At 43.6% G+C, this 14,988-nt stretch overlaps 1 protein-coding gene across 1 annotated transcript; it reads right to left on the bottom strand.

The window, feature by feature from the left end:
- Positions 1-1,212: 1,212 nt before the first annotated feature.
- Positions 1,213-10,999, bottom strand: LOC128809724 (collagen alpha-1(II) chain-like). The gene is made up of 3 exons (XM_053981984.1): positions 10,857-10,999; positions 7,730-8,163; positions 1,213-1,238 (listed from the first exon to the last, which is right to left on the bottom strand). Exons 1-3 carry the CDS (start codon positions 10,997-10,999, stop codon positions 1,213-1,215), a joined length of 603 nt encoding a protein of 200 aa, XP_053837959.1.
- Positions 11,000-14,988: the final 3,989 nt, after the last annotated feature.

Below are 14,988 nucleotides of genomic sequence, written 5' to 3'. Positions count from 1 at the left end.
AACATTGATTTGTTAATATCAGATCTAAAACAGAATTGCAGCTGACTTGGTGTTGCTTTAGTGAAGAATTCTGCTAGCTTTTGCACACAGAAATAATGTGACATAAGTATTTTCTAGGCAACATCTGGGAAATTGATTTCTAAATATTTTTAGTTTTTTCTTTAGCAGCATCTCAGCTGGTCTGTCCTGCACTGAGCTCCAAGCTGTCAGTTAACAGCAGATCTTCAAAATTATGCCTGCACAAGCATTCACCATCCCTCCTTGGAGGGATTCTGCTCATACCATTTATCCCTTCCCATCATATTTCAGTAGGTGGAATAGACTGAAAAATTACTTTAACCTATATATCTGGCAAGAAAGAAAAACACACAAACTTTTCTATCCTACCTGTGTTATCATATTGCTTTTCTACCATTCAAAATAAATGCCTATCCACACTAAATTAAGCTGTGGGAGTAACATCTGCCAGGTGTGCTTCAGTGTTTTATTCACAGTTTTCCCTGTTGATGAAGTCCACTTGCAATTACCCTTTTGTGTTATTTGTGTTTAAGTTAATACAGAATATACAGCCCCTGGAATGTGTGTGATGTCCTTTGAGGAAAAGAATTTGTCTTGAGAACTGCATGGTGGCACAGCTCGTGTGCTTCTGTGACATTCAGGAGAGATGAAACTGTTAGCTGGTGCTGATCAGACAAGCACATAAGCCTGACTTTTAAAAGGTTCTTCTGTGTTACTATATTTATTTTGTTGGAGCCATAGAAAAATGCATTCTTGTCAAAATGTGTCTTTAACAGGATTTGCTTGCCATTCTTCTTGTGGGCTGGAAACTCAAACAGAAGCCTAATAAACACTTCAACCTAATCAACAAATTTATTTTCTGGGTCTAATTTCACCTTCTGGTTTATTCCTGACTATCCTGGGGACAAGTGAAATGAAATAAAATTACATGATGCTAATAACTTCCCAATTACTTAATGCACCTATTTTCTTGGTACTTGGGAATAGATGGTACTCAAGGCACTGTGAGATCCAGATGGCCAAAGGTAAATTAGGTTTATTTTACTTCTGTGATGTTCTGTAGGTGATATCTGAACTTCAAAGAAGGGTCATTTATACTGGAGAAATTGAACGTGCTACATTTTCTGTGAAACACACACAAAGTACACATGGCTGCCTCTCTCTGCCACGTAGTTACTTACCTTTATCCTCATTTCAGGTGCTTATGCCATTTCTTCCTTCTGCAATAAAATATTTATGGCCAGTTGTTTTTATATTGTTTTAATCTTCCGGTACCTTGACAGAGGTTGAATCATAGAATCATTAAGGTTGGAAAAGACCTGCAGGATTATCAAGTCCATCCTTTGATCCTGCCCACTAAGCCATATCATGAAGTGCCATATTAACTTGTTTCTTAAACACTTTCAAGGATGGTGATTCCACCCCTACATGTGTTATGTTCTTTTTTCCATTTTCATATCCCATCAGTGCCTTTTAAATTTTTTTTAAAGTGTTTACTATTCCTCTCAGGCTTTGTATGGTCCTTATATCAAAACTTGCATTTACCCAAGAGTACAAAAGCGAAGAAGTGTTTCATAGCACGGAGAGGTTTTTATGTGAGTTTGTGGGAGCTCCAGATTTGCTGAATATTTCTGCAAATCCGGCTTTTGGTGTTTACTGTGTGCTTTTATGTGCTGAAATACTGAAAGGTTTCTCTGACTTTCACAGACATTTATTGAGAGCAGATTGTACCAAATCACAACCTTTACCCATAGCCAATGCTCCTGTATACAGCATTAATGAGTCCTAGCAGGCAAAACCACGTTTTGTGTAATAGTTTAGCCTCACAAGAAATCTTCCTCTGATATCACAGCTGTCTCTGATGTGGGCCTGTACCCTGGTCCTGCGAAGCAGAGGCTGACACCACTGACTGTGCGTCAGTACTGCTGAGCTCTTGCAACTTCTCACCATTTGAATTCCAAGAGCAAGCAGGGAAGGATGTTGTTTATTGTTTCTCTTGTCTTTGCTCACCTCAGTGCCAGAGCCTGGCCGTGTGAAGCGTGGAGGCTGAGGATGTGATCTAAAAGCCTGCTTTAAACCTACACTCTTTCCACTTGCTTTTAGAAGACTCTGGAACAGTCCTGTGACGTCTGTCAGAAGTGTGGGTTATGGTTTGCAAAAAAAAAAAAAAACAGTGAGAAGACCGAGCCAGACATGATAAAGCTGTGTGTCACTTATGCAAAGTCTACAGCCACAAAATAGCCCTATCAAGGTTGTTAGCACAGTGTATAAAGTGCTACTGTTGCAAGTTATACAAAATAAGTGCAGTGACTCTTACACATTTGAATACAGTACCCAAAGTACCTCTTCAGTGGAGGTAAGGTAGGTACACATATATCACCTGTCATATGTACATAAATCATCTGTCTCTTCTGCCAGTCAGAACAAATAAATTGTGCACAGTCCATCTGTGGTCAATCTTCTTAGATTCATATCTATAAAGTTTGGAAGTATTTAATCTTTTTCACATCTAGTCATCCTGATCAACAGGTGTGTTCTGTATGGTGTAAAATAAATACAAATGTAATACAAATCATTAACTAATATAAATACATAGATTACCAGTAAATCTCTTTTAAAGGGCACCACCTGTGTGAAGCTTGAGCCTGACCTGGGGGCATAACCAGCAAGGTCAGTAATCACTCCTGGTCTGTTCACTGAGAGAGGAGCTATCCAATGGCATTTTGGCCAGTGCAAAGAACAGTCCCATTCAACTCATTCAGAATGAGTGGGAGAAGCTGGGGATGGGGCACTAGTTGGCCACACTACTGGATGTGCTCCTCTTTCCTCCCACTGGGAGCACAGTGCAGTGCTTAGCACATCTTTTAGAGCAAGCCAACCATTTTTGAATGACAATTTATTTACATAGGCGAGGAGAAATAGCTTCTTGGCAACTGTGTACATGCCAAATGCTGGTTTTCTATTTTAACTTCTAGACACAATGGCAATTGGCTTGTTTGAAAGATGATGGATTATGAACTGAAGGGACAGCTAATGAGGGGGAAGCAAACATGAGCCCAAATCTGCACTTCCCCAGTGCATTTCCTCAATTTACAGCTTGGTGAAACACTTGAAATTGGGTTTGGGCCCAAGAAACTTTTGAAGTAACCAAACCAATTTATTTTTAGCTGCAAATATGGAGTAACTTTAAAATAGAAATGAAAACTGGACAATCCAGGAAAACAAGGAAGAGTGTGGGAACCAGTCAATAAGGTTGAAACCCAAGCTGCCTTTGAGCATCTGCAGGGTAGATGCCTCTTCTCTTTCTTGTTGCAAGCAGTCAGGAAGGGACAAGAAATGAAATCCATAGAAGGTTGTTATTCACCAGCAATTAGCTTTGCCTATTAAAACTGTCAAGAATTACTCAGATGGCATTCCTAGCATAATATTTAGGGAGTTAACAGGAGGTTGGCAAAAAAATACTCCAGCCATCCTTCAAAAAATAACCCAAAGACAACATGTGTCATGGCTCCTTCTCCAACACCACCTGGGTCCATCCCTTTGGAGCCTTATAGCAAACAAATCACAGCTGCTCTACCTCTACCTTGGGATGAGGCTTCTTAAGATGGGAGAGCCATAGTTCTGCTCACATCTGGATTAGCAGTGTGCGCAAGAGGAAAAAAGTGCTGCAGTTGCTTCATTTCTCCTCTTTTCTGATCAGTGCTGGTGATAATGGTTTCCTTGTTATGGCTTGTAGACTCCAGCACGCTGCTGTGTTGAAGCATAGGAGGGATCAAATCTAACTCTTAAATAAAAAAAGTTTTGGTTCCAGCACAGCATGTTTGTAAAATATCTACTGACAAGTCAAAAAGTGTTCCACATGGCCTGTAAAACATATGTTAAAAATTATGCATCATAGACCGGCTTTAAATTATTCATTTTTAATTCCTTCAGCCTTGAAGGGCCTTTAAACATTGACTACTGAGAAACAATCCTGCCACTGAGGGAACAGCTATAAAAAAAAAAAAAAAAAAAACAAAAAACAAAAAAAAAAAAAAAAAAAAAACAAACAAACAAAAACAAAAACAAAAAAAACAAAAAACAAAAAAAAAAAAAAACAAACCAACAAAAAAAAAAAACTGGCTACTTAAAAATATAGAGAAAAATGCTTTACCTAGGCACAGTTTATGAATTTTAAAATATGAATAAAGGTCTGGATCTGAAAGCCCTGGCCCAGACTTTAGAATAGATATAGTTTCTCTACATAAGATGACAAGCAAGATTTTCATGGTTAGTTCAAATTATTCCATATTCACTGAGCTGTTGAGGAAATACTGTCTGTGAAACAAATCCTGGATTCTTTCCCAAAACCATCTAAATGACACTTGCTAGTGAAATGCTACAGCATGAGGGGGATTGGATCCAGCACACTGGGTTGGACCCTGCTGTAATTCCGATGGCATTATCAGAGAGCACTTGTTACCTCCACGCTCCTTGGGCTGCATCAGGGAAGTTGAGAGCATCTGAAGGAATTAAGTGAGTGTAACACTGATATAAAAAGGAGAAATAATCTCCACACTTGCTTTTTCAGGAGGATTTGGTCTTGTTCTCTGCTCTTGGGTCAGCCAGGTGCTGGCAGAAACTTGCGGATCTTCTCCATGCTCTGCACTTCTCCATGCTACACCCCTGTCACTGTGTCATGCCTTGCTGAGGCATCTCTGGGGCAAACACACTCACTCCTCTTCCACCTTGCTTCACAGAAGGGAGCCTTTCTGAGCAAACTCAGCCACTGCAGAGCTCGCCTCCATATCTCCTCCTTACAACTTGTGACCAAGGTTGGTGTGGCTGGAGGGGTGCACTATGTCCTATCTCTTGTGTGCTCCAGAAAAATGGTGCAGAGATGGGACTGAAAACACAGAAAAAAAGATATCTCTCACTCCCTTTCTTCAGTTATAGAATCATAGAATAGTTTGGGTTGGAAGGGATCTTAAAGATCATCTCATCTCAACTCCCCTGCCATGGTCAGGGACACCTTCCACTAGATCAGGCTGCTCAAAACCCCATCCAGCCTGGCCTTGAACAGTGCCAGGGATGGGGCATCCACAGCTTCTCTGGGCAACCTGTGCCAGTGTCAGCTTGACTAACTATTAATAATTCTTGGCTGCTGGGTTAAGCTTTCCTTGATACAACCTAGTGAAACTTTGGATGTTGTATGATGATAAATCAGCTGTTTTACGAGATACATTTTTTTTTTCCTGTTGAATTCAGGGACAGACCAGGTGTGTTACAACAGGTAGTGAAATGCAGAGTGTTCAGACTCTTTCTCATCACTCTCTCACTCCCTCCCTCCCCACAGAAATACTTGGCAGAAATCCCCAAACCTGATGCAAAACCGTATTACTGGTGAGCTGTTCCCCAGAGATTCGTAAACAGAGATTTTTCGTAAACAGTCCCAGTCATTCACTATTATTATGAAGCAAATGAAGCACCAAATTCAACCAATTTGCCTGAAAGTATGAGAGCGTCAAGGCAAAAAGGTAACAGAGACACTAACAGACAATCAAATTGGAGCTCCTCATCCCACCTCCAGCAAAGTGTCAAGCAGCTCCTGGGAAAAAGCACTGAACAGCTATTTAATAGACTGTTTCCACCACACAGTAATCCCTTGTATTGATACACTCCTCATAAAAGAAGACTACTGTGCTTTTTTCTTTTTTTTTCTTTTTTTTTTTTTTTTTTTTTTTTTTAATGCTCATTACTGTAGATTAAATCCCTTCCAAATGTGTTTATGAAGGATATAACACTATGCTGCTCTTCAGTATCCAGAGGCAGGATTCAGTGATGGGGCGAGTCCCTTGAAGGGCTTGTTTGGGCTTATGCTCCCTAAGCAGAAAGCTCAGGCTGTCACAGGTGCTCTCACCTGCATGCAAATGTCTGCACAGCGTGGGACATGATGTGACACCGGTCTAAATGCACACTCAAGCTTTTACTAACATAACTCTATGGAAACAAGCTCAGTGGTGATTGATGAATTACAGCTCCTACATAGCACGTTACAGTTTCCACTGGAAGTACGTGGTGCTGGATTTAATAACCCAATAATGTGGGCAGTTTCACTAACTAGATTAATCACCTGTAAACTCATCTGCTTCACAAAGGGAGTTGTGCACCGGCTGTCCAGGGTTACAGAACATGTTTTTCAGAGCTCAGGAATGCATTCTCCCCTCTGATATGTGCTGTGCATGTTCACTGTGCATATTCGCCTGCCTACGGAAGGGTGGAGGAGAGAAGATCAGAGATCATTTGCTTCTTTGGAGGTGCTATAATCCCCCCCACTTCTAGTCATAGCCCCAGTCTTTACTCATCTCATGGCTCCAGACTTTACACATTGACACTAAAAAAGCCAGCATTACGTTGTTAAATAGTTTTAGCAGACACTTTATCACTTCAATGTATCTGTCTGGGGAATTCTTTAATGATGCTGCTTTCTTTTTAATTCTACAGTTTTTTATAGTCACCTTAAAAATGTCTGATGCTGGAAAGAAAGAAGAGGGCTGAAGAACCTCTCCTGTAAAAACAGGCTAAGGGGGGGGATTGTTCAGCCCAGAGAAGAGAAGTCACAGGGGAGACCTTATAGCACCTTTCAGTATCTACAGGGGCTGCAAGAAAGCTGGAAATGTTTGTTTGTTTGTTTGTTTTCCCAAGGGAATGTAGTGATAGGATAAGGGGGAATGGTTTTAAAATGAAAGAGAATAGGTTAAATTAGATATTTGAAAGACATTCTTTCCTGTGAGGGTGGTGAGACACTGGACCAGGTTGCCCAGACCAGTTGCAGATGACCCATCCATCAAAGTGTTCAAGCCTGGCTGGATGGAGCTCTGAGCAACCTGGTCTAATACAAGGCGTCCTGTCCATAGTAGGAGGATCGAAACCAGATTGTCTTTAAGGTCCCTTCCAACCTAAACCATTCTATGACTCTGTGAATATCGACTATGCGCTATTTTTATTTTCTGCCCCGAGAAGTGCCGAATTGCTTTCCACTTTCCCTGCTGCGATCACCTTCGGGATCCACGCAGCCCAATTTCAGACACAGCAGTTTGGCGAACACCGACATTCCTGGGAGGTGACTCTCTAGGGAGGACCCGAAGAGAGCCGGATTTCATCCCGAGGGCGCTCGGGGTGAGTCCGGGTTCGCATCGCACCTCTCCGCTGCACAGCCGCGCTCAGCGGCCTGGGGGAGGTGATGGGAGGGGAATGGGGGTGAGATGGGGGGCGATGGGGGAGTGATGGGGGGGTGCTTGGGGAGTGAGATGGGGTTGATGAGGGGGGGTGAGATGGGGTGATGGGGTGATGACGGGGGGATGATGAGGGGAGGTGATGAGGGGAGGTGATGAGGGGGTGGTGGTGGGGGGTCCGCCCCTCCCGGCCCGGCCCCGAGGAGGAGCCGGCGGGGCCCCGCGCCGTCCACGTGGCCGAGGGCGCGCTATATGAGCGGGCAGGAAGCGCCGGGGAGGGAGCGAGGGGAGGGACGGGGCGCCCGGAGCGGCTCGGCGGGTAGGGCTGGCAGACAGACGGACAGACACACAGCGCGGCGGCAGCCACAGCAGCGACCGTCCGTGCGTCCGTCCCCCCGGCCATGGGGCTCGGCCGCCCGCCGGCCCCCCGCACCCCGCCGTGAGTACCGCGGGACCCCGTCCCTCTGTCCCTGCCGCCCTCCTTCCTCCCCGCTTACCTGCAAATCCCCCGCTCCCCGCCGCGGCAGAAGGCGCGGTGGGAGCCTCCCAGCCTCCTGACTCGTCACTCGGCTGTTGAGTTGTTGGGGTTTCTGAAAAATTATTTCTGTGATTTAGAAGCAGGGGTGGCCCCGGCGCTGGCGGAGCTCGCAGCATCCCCCGGCACTCCGGAGCGGGGAGGCTTCTCCCCATCCAGCCGGGATTTCCCCACTGGAGGGAGGCAGAGGGGAGCTGGCGGGTGCCGGGGTGGGCTCTGGAGGAAGGGGCCACCTTCGGGCGATGCTCGGGGGGCGACAGCGCCGGAGAACCCTCCTCCAGCTGCCCCACGGAGTCCTGCCCAGCGCCGCCGCCGGCTGGGAGCAGCGAGAGGGACCAGCCCGGCGGAGACCCGCACCCTGGCTGGTTTATGTTATTTCTTTCTCCCCTGGATAGGCTGTGTGCCGAAGGAGTAAAGCCGGTGTTACTCCGTTAGAGGGCAAAAAGCAGGCTAGCTGTCTTAGGTATCCGCTCGCACATTCCTGCTTGCAGAATTAATTTCTAGAGGAGCCTAAATAACTACCCTTCGAGGTCAGCCGTTTGTTTTTATTGTACTTGGTATGTTTATCTCAGTAGCAAACATCCATCCCAGGTCCTTAGTGTGTGTAGTCTCGGCACAAATGAGAACAAGCCAGTAAAAAAAAAAAAAAAAAAAAGCCTTGATGTATATTTACTCATTTGAGACACAGAAGATTTTTCAACTCTTTGTAACGGCTGGGCTTGTATGTATCCAATATACTGAAATAACTCATTCATGCAATTGTAAGTCTGAATTATATATTTGTCTGCTGGGCACATATGTTGAAGGAAAAACCTCCCTAATTATGGATCTTTCAGAGAGATTGGAAGGGTGACAAAGCCCTTGTAATCTTTTGGGTCAATTTTCATAAGCTCCAAAAGCTCTCTTTGAAAAGGAAATTAAATTTCAGTGTACAAAAGGGACAGGAGATTCAAGGATATAAAAAAGAGTCTCTTATTCTACTTTGATCTTGTCCTCAGGAGTTCATTTATTTTAGTGCTCTTCAGTGACACAAGTTAAAATGAAGAGTTGCCTTTAACTGGAGTCTTCCTGCCTCTTGGCATTTCGGGAGGTACTCAATTAGCAGCACACTTCTCCTGTATATTATTTACACAGCTTAAGCTGGAGGGGCGGCTCTGTGTGAAGCATCTGCTTGGAAACACTTGGCTTGTTGCATCCACAGCATCCTGTGCCACCCATGCCAGCCAGTACCTTCCACAAGACAGTGTGTTCAGCCCTCCTCAATTTTTCTGTCCCAGTCCAGAGCCGGTGGTGCTCTGCCCACTGTGCTCAATGCCTCGACAGAGCTGCTCTGGTGTTGGAAGGGTTGGGGGTGGCCCTGGGCTCCCTTTCCTGCTTTCAGCAGAGGCAGGATGTTTTCTGCAGGGCATGGCTGTGCTTAAGGTCCTTTCTGGACCTATCTGGGAACCTGACAGTTTCTAATCTGCTTGAGCACATGTCCGGGGTGGGGGGGGGGGTAAAGGAGGGAACGGTTGGATGTGAATAAAAAGAATTAATTTGTTTATTAGTTAATAGCATGTGTTTTCTTGATTATCCTGGAAACAACAAAACCCCAGCATAGGTCTGTGGTGAACTTGCTGCTCTGTTCCTCTGCTGATTTCTCACTTCATTTCTCACTTCTCACTGTTTTAGTGCTGCTGTAGAGTAACATTTCTGTGTCAGGAGGTTTAAGTCCTGTACCTCAACAAAGTCCCAGCCTATGGTTCTGCCAAACCAGCTTTTAAATTACCACTAAGTTTATAAACTACAGTTCTGCTAATACACATTTATTTTACCTTTTTGCTTAGTAGTGTGTAGAAGCATTGTCTCTGAAAGTGCAAAAGAAGAGAGAAATTGTGTTACTTATTCTTTTGGCTCACTCACTTGGTGCACAATCTGATTCTGCAGAGGAGACAGCGAGTTGCCCTGTTTGTAAGAATTTGTCACAGATCCTGACCAGAAACAAACTTGAGACCTTCTTTGCAGTTTTTCTTCCAAACTTGATGATACTGCTAATGGTAATGGCCTCTCAACTGAGGAAGGCTGCTTTTCAAACTGAACATAATTTTATGTAAGACTTGGTATGTGCTTATCAATTTTCTTTTTTTTGTTTATGTAAAACTGTGAGCAACTTGAGAGGAAATTAAGGTCATGCAGATGACAGTTCCATCTTCTAGGTTATAAAAACATCTTTTATGTCAAGTGAGTTGCAAATGCTGCCATTAAATGATAGTAGAAATAAATTTTTACTCGGAACATCTTTTGCACCTATTTTCAAAAGCGTAGTGAAGCAGAAACCTGCTTTTAAAAAGCAAAGGAGAGAGAGCAAACTCAGCTCACAGCATATTTCAAGTGCTGTTAATCCCACCACCTGGTGGAGCTTTTCATGGCTCTGGCTGAGGGAACTTTGAAAAGGGTGCATTTTTTGTCTTGTTTCAACACTGTCACATGCCACATGTAGAATTTCTTCAACTTTTTTCTTTTTCATATCAGACTTAATTAATTTTCTATGTCTTCTGTAACTTTTAGATTTTGCAGAAGGCAGCATAGGACTACTGGTATCTCATCTGAAGCAGCAGATATATAAACTGGTGAAGTAAGGTGGTAAAGTTTTTACCTACAATACTTCTTAAGTGAAAGAATTATTTTTAATAACCAGCCCCTCTGCCAAGATACTCTGGTGGAACTTTTCAGTGCAAGCCCAGTTAGCTTTGTATATATTTTTATATAAATATTATTATAAAATATTTTTATTTACTATAAAATATTTGCTAAACAGCCTGTGTTCAATCAAGCTTGCAAGGAGCAGAGAGGCAGGTATATTTTGAACTGATCTGAGATTCCTTATGTAGGTTATTAAAACATGGGAATGAATTCTAGGAATTAAGGTGAAGTATGGCAGAGATACTTTGCCCCGCTCTGCCACAGTTTTGCCTGACTGCATCAAAGCCTGTCTGTTATGCTTATGGTGTGCCTCCTAACTGATAAATGAAAATCTAACTCACAGGTATGCAAGCTGGAAGTAAACTCTGGGGTTATGTGTCAGCTCACAATTCAGAGGAATTGCTTACAACAGCGAGAAAGCTCCTTGACCCATACAGACATTTCCTGTGCAAGACATGCAGCCTTGCAGGCAAAATGCTGTTGTAAATGCTTGTATTGCTCTTTTTACCACAGTGCCTGTGGCAGCAGCCAACAGACCACTGGAGGCCATGGCTAGCCCAGGAATGCGACAGCTCCCATCTGCCCCTCCAGTCCTGGCAGGAATGGTGTGCCTGGTGCCACTGGTGGGATGGACAGCTACCTTTGCAGCCCACCCAGGGCATGTCTGCATCCCTCTCTGGGCTAGCCTGGGGTCTGATTCACTGTCCAGTAGGCATCTGCTTTGTATCACCCAGCATGTGTCTGCTCCAGGGAGCTGGGAATCTCCTACCAGGCTTCAGGGGTCTTGGCTTCTCAACTGTAGTCTCTTAGTGCTGTTTGAACAGCCCTGGACTATCTGTCCGTGTCTTCTGACACCTGGTGTTGTATTTGAGACTTCAGGAGGAGGGTGGGTTTGATGTCCAAGGTATCTTCAGTGGCAACTGAAATGCGTTTGGCAGCTGAATTGACCCTGTGGGAGCTATGTGTGTTTTCTGGGCACAAACGTCTATCTTATGAAATAGATAACCTTATCAACATAAGTGGTCTCTGTTCAGGATGTATGTCTGTTAGTTGTTCAAAGCTGTCACTTCTTGTGACCCCTCTTGTCCTGATAACTGCTCTGGGCTGACCTGGCACTAATTAAGAGCAGCCACAGAGCAACTGCTGTCACCCTTCTGGTCACCTTCACCACTCTTACCAACCTCCTCTTCCCCCTGGTGCCAAGTGTCCCATGCTCTGGTTTGTAAGTAGCAGTTGCTTTGTGTAAAATGTCCTATAAAACTTTGAAAAGCTCTTTTAAGTCACAACCCCCTCAAGCTGTGAAATAGCTGTGGAATGTGGAAAATGGGGGGCCTTGACAGACAGGGAGCTCTTTTTAAAAGAAACTTCCCCCATAGTATTGTCAGAAGCTTGTTCTGAAACATGAGTTAAGATTAGGAATGTCATCAATTGTAAAGACTGTAGTAATTGTTAAAATACAGTTCTGGGGGAAAGGAGATTCCCCCAGGGAAAGCAATTCTTTCCTGGCTTTGCTTCACTTTGAACTGCCTGTGATTAAGTTGCTTCATCTGGACTGATGTGCACATCCTTCCTCGTGGAGAGGAAGATTTGTTTCCTGTGTATGGGATGACCAAACCTTTGAGCAGAGAGAAGTTGTGCTGTTTCTGGAAACCTGTTAACCTCATCAAGCCACATCTGTTTCTCTGGACCAGTCCCACAGCTATTTCTGCCAAGCAATTGCAAGGTATCCTAAAATGAAAAAGAGACACAACATAAGTGGTTGAAACTTGCACCTGCTGACAAATGTTTGAAGTGTAGCTGTATTTCTCTGAGGCCATAATCTCAATATAACTTTTTTTGTTTGTTTTTTGTAGTAGCTTTTCCATCTCTTTGGAAGTCCTTTGTCCCAGCAGATTTTCAGTGCAGTCTCAGCACTCTATAGCCTTCCATAAAGGGAGGACAAGGAGGAATGGGGGACAGGTCAGAGCCCACAGGGTCTAAGCACAACATTCCCCACCTTTCTGGTTCTTGACAGGGGACTGCTGCTGGCATGGAGGCAGCCACACATGCTCCTGGTATCCCCAAAACTGCTGCAGTGGACTCCTTAGCCATCCCTTGGGAGGATTGTTCTGCAGAGTAAAAACTGGCACAGTGACACTGAGGTATTAAGTCTGATGCAATTTTAAAATGTCTCTGGACTATATAATTGCTACTGACATTTTTCCAGGAGCTTTGGAGTTTTGGATTTTTTTTTTATTTTTGTTTTTAGAGCTTTGGTACACCAAAACAAAACAAAGGTTTTTCCTTTTAAAGGACACCTCATTATTTCTAGAGGGTGGATCTTCAATCAAGAACTTAATCTTACTTATCTGAAATACTTTGTGTGCTGACACATCACAGTGCTGTACCAGCTCGAAAAAGAAATCTAATTCTATCAAATCTGCCAGCTCAGTTAATATGACCCTGCCAGGGAAGCATAAGGCATCACCTCCAGTTCTTTTAGGACGGTATCAGATTCCCACTGCCAGCTCAAATTCAAAGCACAGTGCATATGGCCAGGTTTGGATTAAAAAAAAAAAATAAAATTCTAAGGTACTTCTTGCATCCTGGCATACAAAACAACCGATCAAATTGGAAAATGTAATCTGAATATTTGGGTTGAAACATAGCAGTTTGAATCCTACAGACAGTCCTTTGGGATTAGTCTTGAAGCAGAGACCTGTGTTGCTCCACCCTGAGACTTCTACAAACTCCTGTGTAAAGAGCATGGTGTAGGGCTACCTGCAACTTGAATCAGAGCTGACCTGACAGTTTTTGTCTCTTTTTGACACTCTGGAGTGCATCCAAAGCTGCCAGGGTGTGGTAAAGACACTCATGCCTGTATCTTGAATTCCTTTAGCCTGATGGGATATGGTGATGCCTTCTATGGAACCTGCAGCCTGCATTAGTGCAAGACTTTGCCTGGAAATGCAGTTGCTCCATGCATTTAATGCTTTCTCTTACCAGAGCTTCACTTAAATCAGTTTGTGTAAATTATCTGACTTGGACTTTTTTGGTGACAATACTGAGAAAAATACTCATTTACATTGAGTTGAAGCAATTTTTAGTTAAGCAAAGGCAGGTCAAAATAATTATGGTTTTGAGAAAATGATGCAATGTTGCTTTTAGATTTACTTTGTCTTAATTCCAGGTCCATTTCAAACCTCTCAGGTAGTCAAAATCACTCATTTTGAAAGAACCAAATTTGCCTTCAGAGATGTCAGAATGATTCCTCTGAATTTGATGTGACCTGCATTGTCACAGTTTGTCAGCCAATGGCAATACTGATATTATAGCTGAATCTGGGGTTTTGTTTCTTTTTTCTTTGAAACTATTTTTGTAGTGAAGCTATTATTCTTTGGAAGATTTACCCTGTTTTTCTCTTCAGAGACAATTCTATATATTTCAAGTAAGAAAAGGATCTCTCCTGTTTCTCAGTCTAGTGCTTATTAGAAGAATTAGAACTCTTCCTTCTTGATCTCTCTTTTCTTTTCAGCTCCTATATCCTCTGCTTTTCCCCTTCAGTTAAAATCTGCCTTTATTGAGAAGCATTGACTTTATGATCAGGTCTTCTGTGGCTTCACTCTGCCTATTAAAACAGATCTGATGCTTTTCTCAAGCAGCTGGCTTGATTCTAGCCTAAAAATTTAACCCGAGAAGTGAAAACAAACTTCTGCTGCCCACTATCAAATGTTCAGCTTCATACTTCAGACTCTAACACTGAAGGCTACCTAATATCTCCAGGGGGTCAAGCAGTAGCACTGGTGAGAACACAAAGCAGGTAGTTACTAAATTTGCAGGCAGGACATTGATGCATGTACAGCAGCTGAGAATGCCACAGCCACTGGAACTGGGCAAGTTATCATGGAATCATAGAACATCCTTGGTTGGAAGGGACCCACAAGGATCACTGAACTGGCCCTGTGCAGGACATCCCAAGAATCCCACCTGTGCCTGAGAGTGTTGTCCAAATGCTTCTTGAGCTCTGTCAGGCTTGGTGTTGCAATCACTGCCCTGGGGAGCCTGTTCCAGTGCCCAGCCACCCTCTGGGGGGAGAAGCTTTTCCTGGTATTCAACCTAAACCTCCCCTGATGTAGCTTCAGGCCATCCTGTCGAGTGCTGTCACTGATCACCTGAGAGAAGAGATCAGTGCCAGCCCCTCCTCTTCCCCCCTTGAGGAAGTTGTCATTTTAGTGAGGTCTCTTCAAGGCTGAACAAACCAAGTGACCTCAGCTGCTCCTCATGGCCATCCCTCAAGGCCCTTCACTGTCTTCATAGCTCTCCTTTGGCCACTTCCTAATATTTTTCTATATTTCTTGTGTTATGTTGCTGTTGTGATGTTATGAAGTTCTCTCTTGTGCTCTGGAGAGTGTGCTGTAATGGCAACACAGAAATACAAGGGAGAACTGCATTACTCTTTGTAAAATGTCATGAGTTAAATAGACCCTTGCAGAAACTTCTCTTGCTTAGAAAGGCAATGTTGAAATGTAAACTGGCTCTTACAAAATATCATATGGAAAC

This window comes from Vidua macroura, chromosome 1 (assembly GCF_024509145.1).
Source record: "Vidua macroura isolate BioBank_ID:100142 chromosome 1, ASM2450914v1, whole genome shotgun sequence".
NCBI classification, from domain to species: domain Eukaryota; kingdom Metazoa; phylum Chordata; class Aves; order Passeriformes; family Viduidae; genus Vidua; species Vidua macroura.
The sequence above is the reverse complement of the archived record's forward strand: the minus strand, read 5'-3'. Positions and strand labels throughout refer to the sequence as shown.

Coding starts and splice junctions, on each gene's coding strand:
- LOC128809724 (XM_053981984.1), bottom strand. CDS start 10,999: ATGGCCTCCAGTGGTCTGTTGGCTGCTGCCACAGGCACTGTGGTAAAA. Junction 8,164..10,856: donor CAAGGAGCTTTCTCGCTGTT/GTAAGCAATTCC, acceptor TTCGGCACACAG/CCTATCCAGGGGAGAAAGAA. Junction 1,239..7,729: donor GGGGAGCGGGGGATTTGCAG/GTAAGCGGGGAG, acceptor ATTTTATTGCAG/AAGGAAGAAATGGCATAAGC.